Below are 13,650 nucleotides of genomic sequence, written 5' to 3' on the forward strand. Positions count from 1 at the left end.
ATATGAATCATTCAGATACCACAGAGTTTATTCGGGGGCCTGTATCCCTCCAAGAGGAGATAAGATTAAATGAAATCTTTCCTAAAGGAAAGCTGAGCTATTACAGGAGCAAACACTCATAAGTCACAGCAAAACAAATAAGCAGCAAATAAAAGAGTAAAATGTACATCAGACATCTGAAATCAAAACAAATGCAAATATGTATGAAAATATTATGTAAGTTTACAGAAAGCGATGTAGTGGTGATGATAGGGTAACGCTGGAGTTGCAGGACATGTAACACTGTTTTATGGCTACTTTCTCTTTATTTTCCTGACTTACATTTAAATGTGTGAGTGCAGCTGAAATGCCATATTAAAAAAAAAAAAATCTTGTGCAACATCCTCAAACTGATTCCCTCAACTTTGAAACAGGGACACCATTAAATTAATAAATGCTCTTCTGTTTCTGAAAATGTTTGTAGTCATTGCATCTGCAGAAATAAAAACTTTGAGAACATTTGGCAACACTAAAGTTCCCCAATTTAACTTTCATACCGATTACATAAACCCGTGGTTCATGGTTTATCTCACACCTCACTATGATGTAGATCTAAGCAGATACATTATTCATGCATTTGTCAACCACCATAACTTCCCCTGTGGGCCCCATAAGTAGAGGATGGTGTCCACACAGGGAACGCATAACATAGTAAAAAAACGTGTTAAAGTGATATTAAATTTGTCTTTATAGGAGAAGTTATCATTGTACAGTACATACAGTATATTAATAATAACTTTAAAGTGTTTTTATATCTATCTGTAACTTCATTTTACGCTATTAAAATGTATTAAATGTTTGTATAACTATATATAATAAAACATTAACCATGCACTCCATATTCTTCCACTTTTGTCCTGAAGCAAAAAAACTCCAACCCTCCACATATTGTTCTGGCAAACTGGTGACACATTGAAGCGCTAACTTTGGTCACAGAAACATTATGCACACATGTCCACAGACAACCTAAACTCACCCACAGGTATGCATCGCAAACAGATGCACACCTTCACAAGAGCCTATAAAATATGCAACTCACAACAAGTGCACGGTGCCCTCAACACGCATGTTCTCCAGAGGTGAGATGCTGCATTTTTAATCAGTGTTGGGTCACAGCTGCGGGATGCGGTAGGCGCTGATAAAGCTTCAAGAGACACTTCCTGGTTTCAGGTTGTGCAGAGGACAGAGTCACACAGACGCCTAACAAAAGAATCGCAAACCTGCAACTACACAGATTGACATCACTTCAAAAAACACACAACAAATGTGTTTTTTGGATTGCTGAGTCGATGATTATCAATGTGACAGCAAATGAGAAGAATTTACTTTCTCTTTCTGTTGGAGAGCTAAGTCTCCTCTTCAGCACGCAAAACGCTCTATAATATAAACATTTATGAATAACAAGCCTTTAAAGAAGGGTGTGGTCCAAACACAGGGTGCCAACATCAGCTCTATAAATAAAAGATGCCTTGTCATATTTGTGCTAATACAAGGCGGAGTTGTTTTTGTAATTTTTTTTAGAATGAAAGAAACGATCCCAACAAATAAGTTCAGAAGACCACGAATCTAACAAAACATTGTGTGCCACCTCTTGGTCCTTTCAATATTTGAGCTACAGACTCATTTTAGTCTGACAGTTCGGACGATATGACTCTTCAGGGTGTGGTTGGGAATGTGTGTGTGTGTGTGTGTGTGTGTGTGTGTGTGTAAACGCCATGACTCTGTATGTGCGACCTTGATGCCAGCCTCACTGGAGTTCCTGCAGTATGCTTCTTTCTCCAAAATAAAAAACTGTGCATAGACACACACACACACACACACACACACACACACACACACACACACACACACACACACACACACACACACACACACACACACACACACACACACACACACACACACACACACACACACACACACACAATGCCGAAGTGACCCAGAGGGAGCGTGGCCGACAGAATGTGGACTATGTTGTTAAAAATAGCTCTTCCCATCACTAAAATACTTTCAGGCTTAAAGCAGGCCTGGACAATATTCTTATCGGAAACTGAGGGACGACAGACAGACACAGACAGACACACACACACACACACACACACACACACACACACACACACACACACACACACACACACACACACACACACACACACACACACACACACACAGACACAGAAAAAGACACATGCTGGGATTTAGGATTCAGGAGTATTCCAGGAAAGCCATTTATTTTGGCAGCAACTCAAAAAGAGTAAAAATGTGTCTGTTTTACTTTGAGCAGGAAAGAAGCTTTTCAGTAAACAGATTGCTTGCAGCTACATCCCAAAATTAGGACCTCTAAAAAAAAGAAAAAAAAAAGAAAAAAGTGTGCTTTCCCATCAAACCGGCTGATGGAAGAGAAACACACTAAGAGCGCACATCATTTTACTGAAGAGAGAACAGCAAAGGTCACGTTGGCTCTTCCTTCTCCTTCCTGCTTTCATGAAGGTTGAGAATTGGGAGGCTGGAAATATATCAATTACGTTGTTAAGAGGACAGAGCAAATGATTCACACACGCAGACACCCAAAAATGACTGCCGAGTGGACATTTTTAGACGACGCTTCTCGCAACAGGTAATTAAGTGAAACCGTCTCCTGGCAACAAGCTGTCCCCTGTGACATTAAAGCAGCAGTACCGGGGCAACTCGTCGAGCATCAACCCGACTCGTTTAAAAAAAAGTTGTAAAACGTCTGTTTTTGTGCTTTAACAGCCTTCTGTGGATACAAGAGGAGAGAGAGGGGGGTTGACGAGGAACTGCGAAAAGAAAAGTGGAGCACAACCCCTGCTGGGAACGTACAGTAAAATGAGGAGAGGGGGAAGAGAGGATGAAAAAAAAAAAGGAATGAGGAAATGCGGGACATGTGCCAAAGAAAGAGTTAAAGAGGAAAAGAGAAAGGGCAACTGTGTGTATCTACATATGACAGATACCAAGTATATGCCCGCAAGTGTGAAGAAGCATCTTTGTTCTCAAAGGGAGAAGATGAAAGCAGATATAGTCCTACTTCAACTAGCCGAGGGTTGTGGTACACGCAACACCACGACGCGTTGCAGGGCATTCATAATAGTTGCAAAGTGATCTATAAATACAGCTCCTCCTCGGGCCACAGCAGAAAGTTAACTTCAGTGAAGTGGAGGCCGGGTGTTTCTCTGGGCTGACGGAGAACTAACGTGTCAGAGAGCTCTGGTGAAAACAACGCCCGCTGCTTCCGTTTGGCCACTTTAATATGTTTTCATTGTGCGCTCCACACAAACTGTTGTGCTGTGATTTATTTTAGTTGCGGCTGTTACTCCCACAAAAACACAACACCCACTGTGCTCAGTGACGGGCCGCCTCACACTTTCCGCTCCCTCCGGTGTGTGAGGCTGTTCATTCATCGGCGTGGAGGACGGGGTGCTTCCCTTTCGCGGGTCTTACCTGCGTACGCGGGGAGGTTTCGGAGGAGGGGTGTCCCATCGCTCATCATCCGACTGGTGGCCTGCTTTATCTGGGCTGCTTTCAATCTGGACACAAACAAATACACACACACACACACATTGGAGTTTAATGTGCAACTCTGGGTTTCCTACACAAAGAGACAGAACGGCTGCCACTAAGTAAAGCGAAATTGCAGAAAAGAAATGTTAAAAATATGTTTGAGGTAGTTTAGAAAGTGTGTCTCCATTACATAATTTGGTTTATGTTTGGTTTGTGTCCCACTTCGCACATATCTTGGTCACAGTTCTTTAACAACCAACTGAAGTAATGGAAAGTATAAAACAATCTGCGAACACCAAATTAAAATGAGTTTGGCATGTTCTAATGAGCGAAATGGCTTTTTATTACCTCAAAGTAGTAAAAACATTTGGCTACTCTGCAGTGTGTGCCAAATTCCTGACCAAAGTAATCTAATTTTTCGCTCAGACTTGTGGCTCCTTTTAACATTGTTGCTCAGGTCCACATTGGAACATTTTATTTGCACAGTTTTTTAGAAACTTTAGAGTCATATCTGCCTTGCAAACACCTCCATCGAGTTGTAAATGAACCAGAGCTGCAGTTTATGTAATGGTCAGAATGTGTGTATGTATATACATTTAGAAACCTAATTTACTTTCCCATGTTGGCTTTAATTTACGTTGATAATTATCATCTATATAAAACTTTCCATATTAGCTTTTGCAAAATTTGTGAATCGATAATTTAGCATTCTATCTTTATTGTTGTATAGCCGTTTCCTACTAAGCGGAGGCAGAACATTACTTCACTAAAGAAGCTCCTCCTCTCTCTCCTCCTCCTCCCCCATGACTCATTAATGCGACTCCCTCTAAACTCCGATAATGATGACGGGTCAACTTCAGTCGCCGTTAACTCGTTAAGACCGATGGTCAAATCAGGCCACTTCCTCTCTGCGCGTCTGTCTTAGCGCTTCCATCTTCCGAGGGACTAACTTGAAGAAAAGACAGAGGATGCGATTACATCTCACTCGACTTCATGTGCTGTGAAGAATCAGTCTGGTAGAAGCGGGCTACTTCCTGCAAACAATGGCGCCTGCGTGCGAGCAGAAAAGCGTGCGTGGGACGCGCGTATGTGTAGGCTTATTGTTCGCGCTGCCATTGAGAGCACCTATGTGGGTGTTTTACTCACCAACAATGGCTGACTGGGCATGAGTCAATGTGTGTGAGGGCTGAGTCAGTGCAGCACACTGATTGTGTTTTGTGTGAGTCTGCGCGGTTGGATTTGCAACTTTATAAGATAATGACAAAGTTATGAAGAGAAGCAACAAACTTGCACTGGAGTTGTTGTCTTCCTCCAGAGACACGCGCCTCCTCTTAACAGATGATTAATAGCACAAACTTCAAAACAAGTAGTAAACATGTAGGACACTGAAGTTCAGAGGACTCTCTTCTTGTTTTCAGAGGTACTGAAAGATTTTAAGTCAGAGTTCAGAAACTGTGTCAGAGTCTTTCTCAATGTAAACAGGGTTGCGTGTGTCCCTGTGAAGATCTCCCCTTTCCCAACGGATGTGCGTCTATTCTCAGACTCAGAGAGCTTCATGGGAGAGGGGTGATGTCATCAGAGCTTCCGAAGCAGGAAGTCGACCCCTGGGTTGCCAATGCCTTCTCTCTCTCTCTCCCTCTCGTAGTCCCTCTGTGGCCTCCGCCTTTAGGTTTGGTGAGTCTCAGCACACCGTCTCATTGAAACTTTAGCGCTTCTGGAGCTCAACTTCTTCCACTGAAGACGAGCTGGTAGCCTCGTGAATCTTTGTGAAGTAGCTTCTCCAAGTCTGCTGCCTAACGATGTGGGATGATGGACGTGAGCAACGGCTCAGGGATCAACGACAGATTCTTTTTTTTTTTCATCTCTCTGTGCAATATTCCAACACCAGACTGTAATGTGATCATGACAGCACCGCAGTTAAGACTAGAGACGCTTCTTTTCTCGTATTAACACATTTCAACATTTTAATGGGAGGAGGAAAAGAGGCAATTAAGTGTTTGTTTAAGAGTGTTTGTGTCTGTAGGACGAGGGAGAACAGTGTGTAAATTAACATAAAAAAATAGGGCAAAGGTGACCGACAGAGCAAAGCTATTTTTCTCGCTCCTTCTAAATAAGTCCAACTGTATGTGGTCCTCTGAGAGTACCCTGCAGAGGAGAGATCTCTCATTTTGGCACAAACTCTGAAACTCTTCTTTTTATTTCTGTGTACAGAGTAAAGTTTTCTGAAGGCCTCTCTTCCCTCTCCCTCTGCTGTGACTAATTATTTGTGGGTTTCTTTCCCCTCCACTCCAAGTGTGTTACTCAGCGACATCCTGTCTTTCTTTAACACCAGACAGCATGCACAATATGTGTGTTGTGTGCGCGTGCGTGTCCTACCAGGCCCTCTTGAATCTTCGTGTTGGTGGGGCTCTCCAGTAGCTGCAGTTGTTTCTCAAAGAGCTGGGCGATCGCTCTGTGCACCAACTCATACTGCTCCTGGAGAGACAAAGAGAGACAGAGACATGATGATAAATGGAGGAGCGATGAGGGAAAAAAAGAAAAACATTATCATGTCTATGCTAAAAAATATCCATTTACAAGCCTGTGGAATACAAGTTGTGTGAAAACAATACAACGGCCTTCCCTGATGCACACTGATTTAATGTCGTTACACCCCCCGTAAGGCGTAAGTGTATTGCGCTGCTTTTCCAGAAATTACATTAGAGTCACCGGCTTCCAGCAGTCTCTTTTAAGGTAATGCTATCATCTAACAGGGCTCGGTCTCGCCGCCAATGTCAGGACATGCGTGTGGGAGGGGAGATCATAAAGTAGGTACAAAGCTACAGAGGCTGTTGGGTGCCTTGTTAAGTCAAGATGTTCTTCATATTGGAAAGTGTGCTAGTTAAATGTACAAGCAGGACAGGAACATGTGAGCTGTGTCCTGCTGAGGATCATGGGTCCACTGCACAACAACACAAAAACATGCAAACGCAGAAACACACCCGTGGCAAAGCTGTGGCAAAACAACTTCAACCGGTTACAAAGAATGGGAGGAATGTGTCGACCTCCGCCAAATGAGTGAAGATATTTTTCAACCGGGCGTGCAGCAAGTAACACAGGAATGGAGGAACTTCACACCGGTTGAGTAATGGAGGAAACGCTAGTTGTTGAAATGCTGGAGGAAATGTCGTCATTCGACGACCAGAGTATTATCATATAATGTCTCCTTGTGGGAAAACATGGGACATCTTTGTGTTGCTAAACGGTTAGCATCAAACCACTAATTAAAATGGTTATACTTAAATAGACCTCTCACCAGTATGAATGCAACATGTGTGTGATGTGTGTATAAAAAAAAAACAAAAGCAAACCTTGGTCTGTACAGCGGAGTGTCGTTGCGTCCTCATCTCTTGGATCAACTTAAAAACATTAAAATCTTCTGGTATTTTCTTTAAAAAGCACACAACAAATAATTATTAAGTGATTCTCACTTGGATCTTAACAGAACATTTAGTGTGTAAAAAGTGTGTATTTGTACACATACGTCTCAGGTCTGCATAGGAGTGTGTGTGTGTGTGTGTGTGTGTGTGTGTGTGTGTGTGTGTGTGTGTGTGTGTGTACATACCCCAGCTTTAAGGAGGTTCCATGTGTAGTCGATAGCACAGATAGCACCCGTCCTCCCACAGCCGGCACTGCGCAGTCACAGTCATACAGATTAGAGTCAACAGAGTACGAGCACATGCAAGTTAAGACACAGACACACAAACATACATTTACACAGACTCTGGATTCAACCCTATTCTCAACCACATGTATGACCGTTTACATGGAACACCACCTCTTCTAGACCGGATGGAGACAGGGAGCCCAGCGTCACGCGGCATCGTGCCCGACGCATGAAAATCATAAAACTTTATCTCCTGCTGTCCGAGAGCCTCCGCTGCTCTAACGAGCACAGTTCCTCCACATAAACACACAGACAGTACAGTGCACATCCAGCCACACGCCCTCACAGAGGACGTGTAACAGAGGAACCAGGAAATGTCCCCCGGCTGCTCATTATAGCTCATTACACACACGTGGAGACCATGCGGGTGTGCAGCAGAGGGTTTTGGGGCTGCTTTGTCACGTATGTAGTGTCGCTGAGGATGATAAGGCGTCTGGCCGATGGCAATCTGATCTAATAACGGCAGTTATTAGATTCTCAGCAAGTAAACCGAAACAATGAGTTGCTTAACACGAAATCAAGCTTTTGCCGGGAGTAGATGTGGAGTTGTGAGTCGGGTTTTGGCCGCCGCTGCAACATTTCCACGCTTTGTGTCGAAACTTGATTTTGAAACACACAAACCAATACCGGCCACCTGTTGCACAGTCAGAATAAAAACACTATAATAAATAGAATCATACGATAGCATGTGTAAGAAAAGAAAAGTGATTCAAGAGTCTTAAACTAGAACCAGCGATGCCGGTGTGAGGCATCATTTTAGGCATAATGTGAACACTTGAGCTTCTCATCCGTGTCTTTTTCCTCTTCTTTTTTGAAACGTTGCCTTAGTTACAGTATGTGCATACATGGATGGTTTTGTGTTGGCGTCTCTGCAGAGTATGTACTGTACCAACCTGCAGTGCACACATATAGGGACGTCATCAGTCTCTTGGTATTTCCTCATTAGTCCGATCATATCCAGTATGGAGTCGAACGACGAGGGGACGTCGTGATCCGGCCAGTTCATATAATGGAACTGTGTTAACCTCCGAGTTTCCTGCAGGGACACACGGGTGAATATTATTAAAGGATGTTTTGATGGAAGGTCAGTGAATTGAATCACAGGGCGAGGAGGAAACAGTGAACGAACGTGGGCGGTATTTGAATATCAGCATCCATCAACTTTCAGGGGAGCTGTGCGGGCGATGATGGAAACATAGTTCTGTAACATGTTGTTGACTTTTGTAATCAAGTACAGGCCAAAGAACAGACTGAACAATAAGTCAGAGAACTTACATTCTCATTCTCCACCGTCAGAGTCCTGATAAAGTAGTCTGTTCTGGTCTGCTCCGATTCCTAGAAAACACAGGACGTTCACACAACCCTTGACTAAAGCGGTCATTAGAACAAAATGTGAGAAATGCGAGAGTCCAGAACAACAGACCCCCCCCCCCCCCCTTCTCCTTACACACACACACACACACACACACACACACACACACACACACACACACACAGCTGTGATATTAGAGATTTGTCTACTTACACAGGAGATTCTGAAGGGGCCGAAACTCATGGGCTCCTCCCCGTGCAGGGGGAAATACCGCTCACACTTTTTCTAACCAGAGAAGAAACAGAAGTTAGCTTTGGCTGAGAACAACATACCAGACAAATATCACAGCTTCCTGTGCCCCCCCCCACCCTCCCACCTCCCCGACCCCCCACAGGGGCACGCGCACACACACACACACACACACACACACACACACACACACACACACACATATATAAAACAGGCATATGCTAATTATTTGTGCTGTCAGTCACTTTATTATCAGTCCAGTGAACGTCTTGACGTCCTGGGCTTTGGTAATTGCTTTTAGTGTCATCTCAGTCTCTCTTTTCACAAACAGACGGGGCAAGAAAAACACCAGAAATACCAGAAATACCTTCACCAAGGCTAAACAATCCTCTAGATTTGCCGTCTTACATGTTGGACTAAAGAATTAAGACAATAATAATTAAAACATTTTATGTTCAGACAAACAGACCGAGTGGGCGGGAGACATACCGTAACCTTGGTGTAGATAATAGAACACAGATGTGTGTATAGATGCATGAACACACACACACACACACACACACACTTACATGAGAGAATTAAATATCGCGGCCTTACCCTTCCCATCTCAAACTCTCGACAAGCCATCACAATAACCTGCAGAGACACAAACAGGAAGAATTTCAATCAATATTTACACCCAGCCACACAGTTAAATCTTACATTTCACAAAATATGTATTTCTATGTTCTATTTAGGAAATGCTGTAGTTGCCAAAACGAGGTCCTAACCCTCCAAGGAGTACCCTGCAGTATATGAAAATCCGCTTTTCTATATTTTTTTTTATTTCTTCAGTAGACTTCAGATCTTTTTGATCGTTTTCACTCTTGAGTTCATGTCCACACGACTACCTTTCCATTTTAAAAACGCATATATTTTACTACATTTACACTGAGCGTCCTAACGAGAGCGGCGTTTTAGAGCATCGGGGTTACCTCCCTGTGTGGACCAAAGCATACGTTTAAAATGATAATGTAGACACCGGCGTTTGCTGCTTGAGTGGGTCTTAGCTGTCACCACGTGTCCTTCCCTGATTCGTCAAGCCCCCGTCATGTGACCCTTTCCCGGAAGACGACAAACAACAGCCTTAATTATCGATCGACTACCAGGTTAATTTGACATGGATAACTGATTACAGGCGTTGCTGGCCTTGTTGTCTTTACGAGCAGCTGTCGTGCAGTTAAGTGGGCATTTTCTAATTCTACTACTGCCTACATGACAAGGAAGCAGCTGTCAATGGAGCGATTAGCGTGTCCAGCGTCACTATCAGCCCTGCGGAGCGGACGTTTGGAGTTCCGGTTTGCAACTTTGAGGAGGGCAAGGGACACACGCAAAAATACTTTACTTTTATTAATGATGCTTCTTTTCTTCTTCACAACTATCGTGAACAAAAGCATTATTACACTCCAGTCCGACGGGTTCTTCAGCCACACAAAAACGATAAAAAAAACTTTGATTTGTCAGTGTTACATTATTAGGTCAATGGGATGTGTGTGTGTGAGAGAGAGCGATAAAGCTTGACGATGAAATGTGTACGTTTGACTTTTTAGAGGAAGATCTCAAGGCTACAGCGCTACCTTTCATTATTAAAGACTATTAGTACACCCTGTTGTATTTTTTGTAACTAATTTACACCGGCACCGACATGCCCAGTGTACGTGAATAGTCATATAATATAGTAATATTCATTCTCAGACTTGCTTGTATGGATGAAAATCATTTTCTCCAATCGATGCTGAAACGCGGCGTGGACGCCGGAGATCGTTTTGGTTTTAAAACGCAAACAAATTCACGTGTATGTAGACTTCCATCTTCATCTCACATTATTCTCTTTGATCCTACAGGAGTAATTATCGCAGCTCTCGCCTCGGAGAGAGTTAAACCGAGTCACAGACCCCTCCCTTTCGCTCCATCTGGTTCCAGCAGAAGCACTCCCCATCTGCCTGACAACCATATTAAATATTTAGTTCAATTACGACCATAATCACACCCACTTTCACAGTAACAGCTTTCTGTTGCTATTCAGTAAACATTCAAGTCTCTCCTGCTTCCCCACCCTCTACACCCAGTGAGCCGTACTCACAGCTACATTGTACTCCCAGTTCATCCTCCAGAAGTCCATGACAGTGTTCGCCAGTGGGCCCTGAGTTGCAATATAGGCCTCAGGGCCGTCCATACCCTGACGGGGAGAAAGAGAGAGGAAGCAAGATCACAAATCCGCAAGGTTTTTTGAAATGATATATTCTGTGAAGGCACTTTATCTCCACACTGGATGTTCCTGTGATTCATGTAGCACTTTACACCGCGAACATTTCCCCAGCACTGTAATCAAAGTGTCAAGCAACAAAGCAAAGGAATTTCAGCATCTTTTCTTCTTTTACCTTGATGAACCGTTTTTAAAAATATATATATGTATTCTGCGAATGCACTTCATCTCCAGACTGGATGTTCCTGTGATTCATAAAGCGCTTCATAACACGGAAATATCGCCAGCGCTGTAATCAAAGAGACAAACGAAAAGCAAAAAGGAATTTCAGGAGCTTTTCTTTACCTTGATGAAGTTAGCGTTGACATAATCTGTGTCCTGATTGGTCGTTTTTAACGTCAGCTTCACCCTGGTGTGATCAACTGGGGGAGGGAAAGAGACACGTTTACTTTGATGCATTTGAAATATTTTCTACTTGCAGAAACCGATGAGGAAATAAGAGCAGCTGGAAAGACAGATAAATAGATGAAATGTGATATGTGGAGAGACAAAGAGTAAAAACTGAAGATAATTGTAAAATAAAAAGGTTAATGGACACACAGCAACATCCTCATTCCTAAGTGTGTACGTGTGTATGTGTGCGTGTGTACATCTGTTACGGATGAAGTGGTTCTTCCTTTGCCTCATCAGCAGCTCATTCACTAAAAGCCTTAATGAACGGATGAAACGACAGAGGAAAAAAAAAGGGGATAAAGATGTAAAACAGGAGCACAGATGTTCGGTCATTGAGGCTTCCCTCCCCCGAGGTCATTAAGTACATCAAGAGCTACATTCATCCTCCAAACATCACACGTTATGTTTATGCATTGAGTCCATATGTCTAACTATTTCCTTTATCAAACCATTTAGTCTAAAGAAATGTTGCCGACAATCGATCAGTGGTTGGCGATACATTCAACAATGCTGGTATTTCACAATTTGTTCAACTTTGACTGAATGTGGGTTTATTTTCTGGCACACAAAGTGACTTAAGTGACATAAATATGTGATATTTGAATGCTGCTGTCATGCAGGACGCATGTGTTCATACAGATTATATTGGGTGACATAGCATAGAAATAGCATATGAATTACAAATGAAATTAAAGTCCTGTAGCTACTACTAGAGGCAAAGGAGAGTTGTCGCTTGATAAGACGTGGTCTAAATCGAAATTGGTCCGTCTTGTCCAAGGTCTGTTGTTGGAGAATCTTTTGGTGACAGAAGAAGCTTAAAGTAACACTGACCGGTGCAGCAAGGCATGATGGTACTTTGATGATGCCCCCCCCACACATGCAACCAACAGATACATCGTCTTAAAAACGTGCTTTAGTTTAGTCTGTGGTTGGACTTTCAAAAGAATAACGGACAATATATAAATGCAGCTGCCAGGTTTAATAGTAAATATTTGCATGTATTTGTACTTACATGGCAGTATATCTTTATATCTGTTCTTCTTGACATTCTCCTCCTTCTCTCCGATGTTGGTGGGGTAGATCTTCTCCGTCCGATATTTAGTCGATAACCGTCGTAACCGCTGGAATAAACAACACAAAAAGAGAGAATGTATTTAGTGCAAAGTCAATAACTTATCTTGTTCCTTGTTTGCAGGTATTAATGGAGCAACAAAACAGAGGAAAGGCAACGTGGGTTCCACATGATGGGAGTACTTTTCTACGACAGCACACAGGGAATAGATAAGAGAATCACAGTAAAGATACAAAGAAAACGTTATGACACAGACCCAGAGAGTCGTGACAAAAGTGTTGGATATGAAACTTAAAACAATTCATTTGAGTTTCAATTACGCTTTATTTTATATACATTTGCTCTGAAGCGTTCACATACATGCTGAGATTACAGTGATTAAACGTTTCTCACACACACACACACACACACACACACACACACACACACCCCTCTTTGCATGAAGGCGCATTAAGATAAGTGCAGCCAAATCTAATAGCAGCTGACATTGATGAAGACGCACTCAGTTAATGGGAGGAGAGCAATTACGGCGTCTCTTGTCTGACAGCAGGTGCCTGGGCCCATCGCAAGTTCATGTTGGAGTTTAAATCCGCCCCCCCGCCCCCCTTATCCCTCCACACACACACACAGAAGTGAATCAAGGTGCTTTACACGATTAAAATACAAATAGAAAGGCAAAATGGTAAATGCATGTGTATTATAAAGTGATTTGTCAGATATTTGATGAGTTGGATCGGGCATGAAAGGACTTTTCAAGAACACTTTCTGTCTGCAAGTTCCTTTGTTGTGTCTCAGCTGAATGACCAGAGAAGTCCACACTGCGATGTAAAATGACATTACACAAGCAGGAAAGCAGATTTCCCTCCCAACAATATACCCGGAAACAATCACACCCTGCTGAAGTCACCGCTTAAGATTGTTGTTTGCAATCAGTGAGCTACAGATTCATATTGTTCTGTTGATTTTGGTTGCGTCCGCAAGCATCCTTGATGTGAAGGAGAATACAGCTGCAAAATTGATATTAAGGGTATCAGATATTAAGGGTGCTTTCCCAC

At 42.8% G+C, this 13,650-nt stretch overlaps 1 protein-coding gene across 3 annotated transcripts in view; it reads right to left on the reverse strand.

The window, feature by feature from the left end:
* The window catches only part of ptpn12 (protein tyrosine phosphatase non-receptor type 12), a 40,473-nt gene that overhangs the window by 12,522 nt on the left and 14,301 nt on the right, over window positions 1–13,650 (reverse strand). For all 3 annotated transcript variants that reach the window (XM_068586327.1, XM_068586326.1, XM_068586328.1), the window contains exons 2-12: window positions 12,536–12,644; window positions 11,416–11,492; window positions 10,948–11,043; window positions 9,423–9,461; window positions 8,790–8,861; window positions 8,540–8,599; window positions 8,158–8,300; window positions 7,163–7,229; window positions 6,909–6,986; window positions 5,935–6,033; window positions 3,499–3,584 (exon numbers count right to left, since the gene is read on the reverse strand). In XM_068586327.1, coding sequence (XP_068442428.1) covers window positions 3,499–3,584; window positions 5,935–6,033; window positions 6,909–6,986; window positions 7,163–7,229; window positions 8,158–8,300; window positions 8,540–8,599; window positions 8,790–8,861; window positions 9,423–9,461; window positions 10,948–11,043; window positions 11,416–11,492; window positions 12,536–12,644 — 926 coding nt within the window. The remainder of the gene's footprint in view (window positions 1–3,498; window positions 3,585–5,934; window positions 6,034–6,908; window positions 6,987–7,162; window positions 7,230–8,157; window positions 8,301–8,539; window positions 8,600–8,789; window positions 8,862–9,422; window positions 9,462–10,947; window positions 11,044–11,415; window positions 11,493–12,535; window positions 12,645–13,650) is intronic.

This window comes from Clinocottus analis, unplaced genomic scaffold (assembly GCF_023055335.1).
Source record: "Clinocottus analis isolate CAN_PGR_092001 unplaced genomic scaffold, fCliAna1.0.p SCAF_20, whole genome shotgun sequence".
Taxonomy (NCBI): Eukaryota; Metazoa; Chordata; class Actinopteri; order Perciformes; family Cottidae; genus Clinocottus; species Clinocottus analis.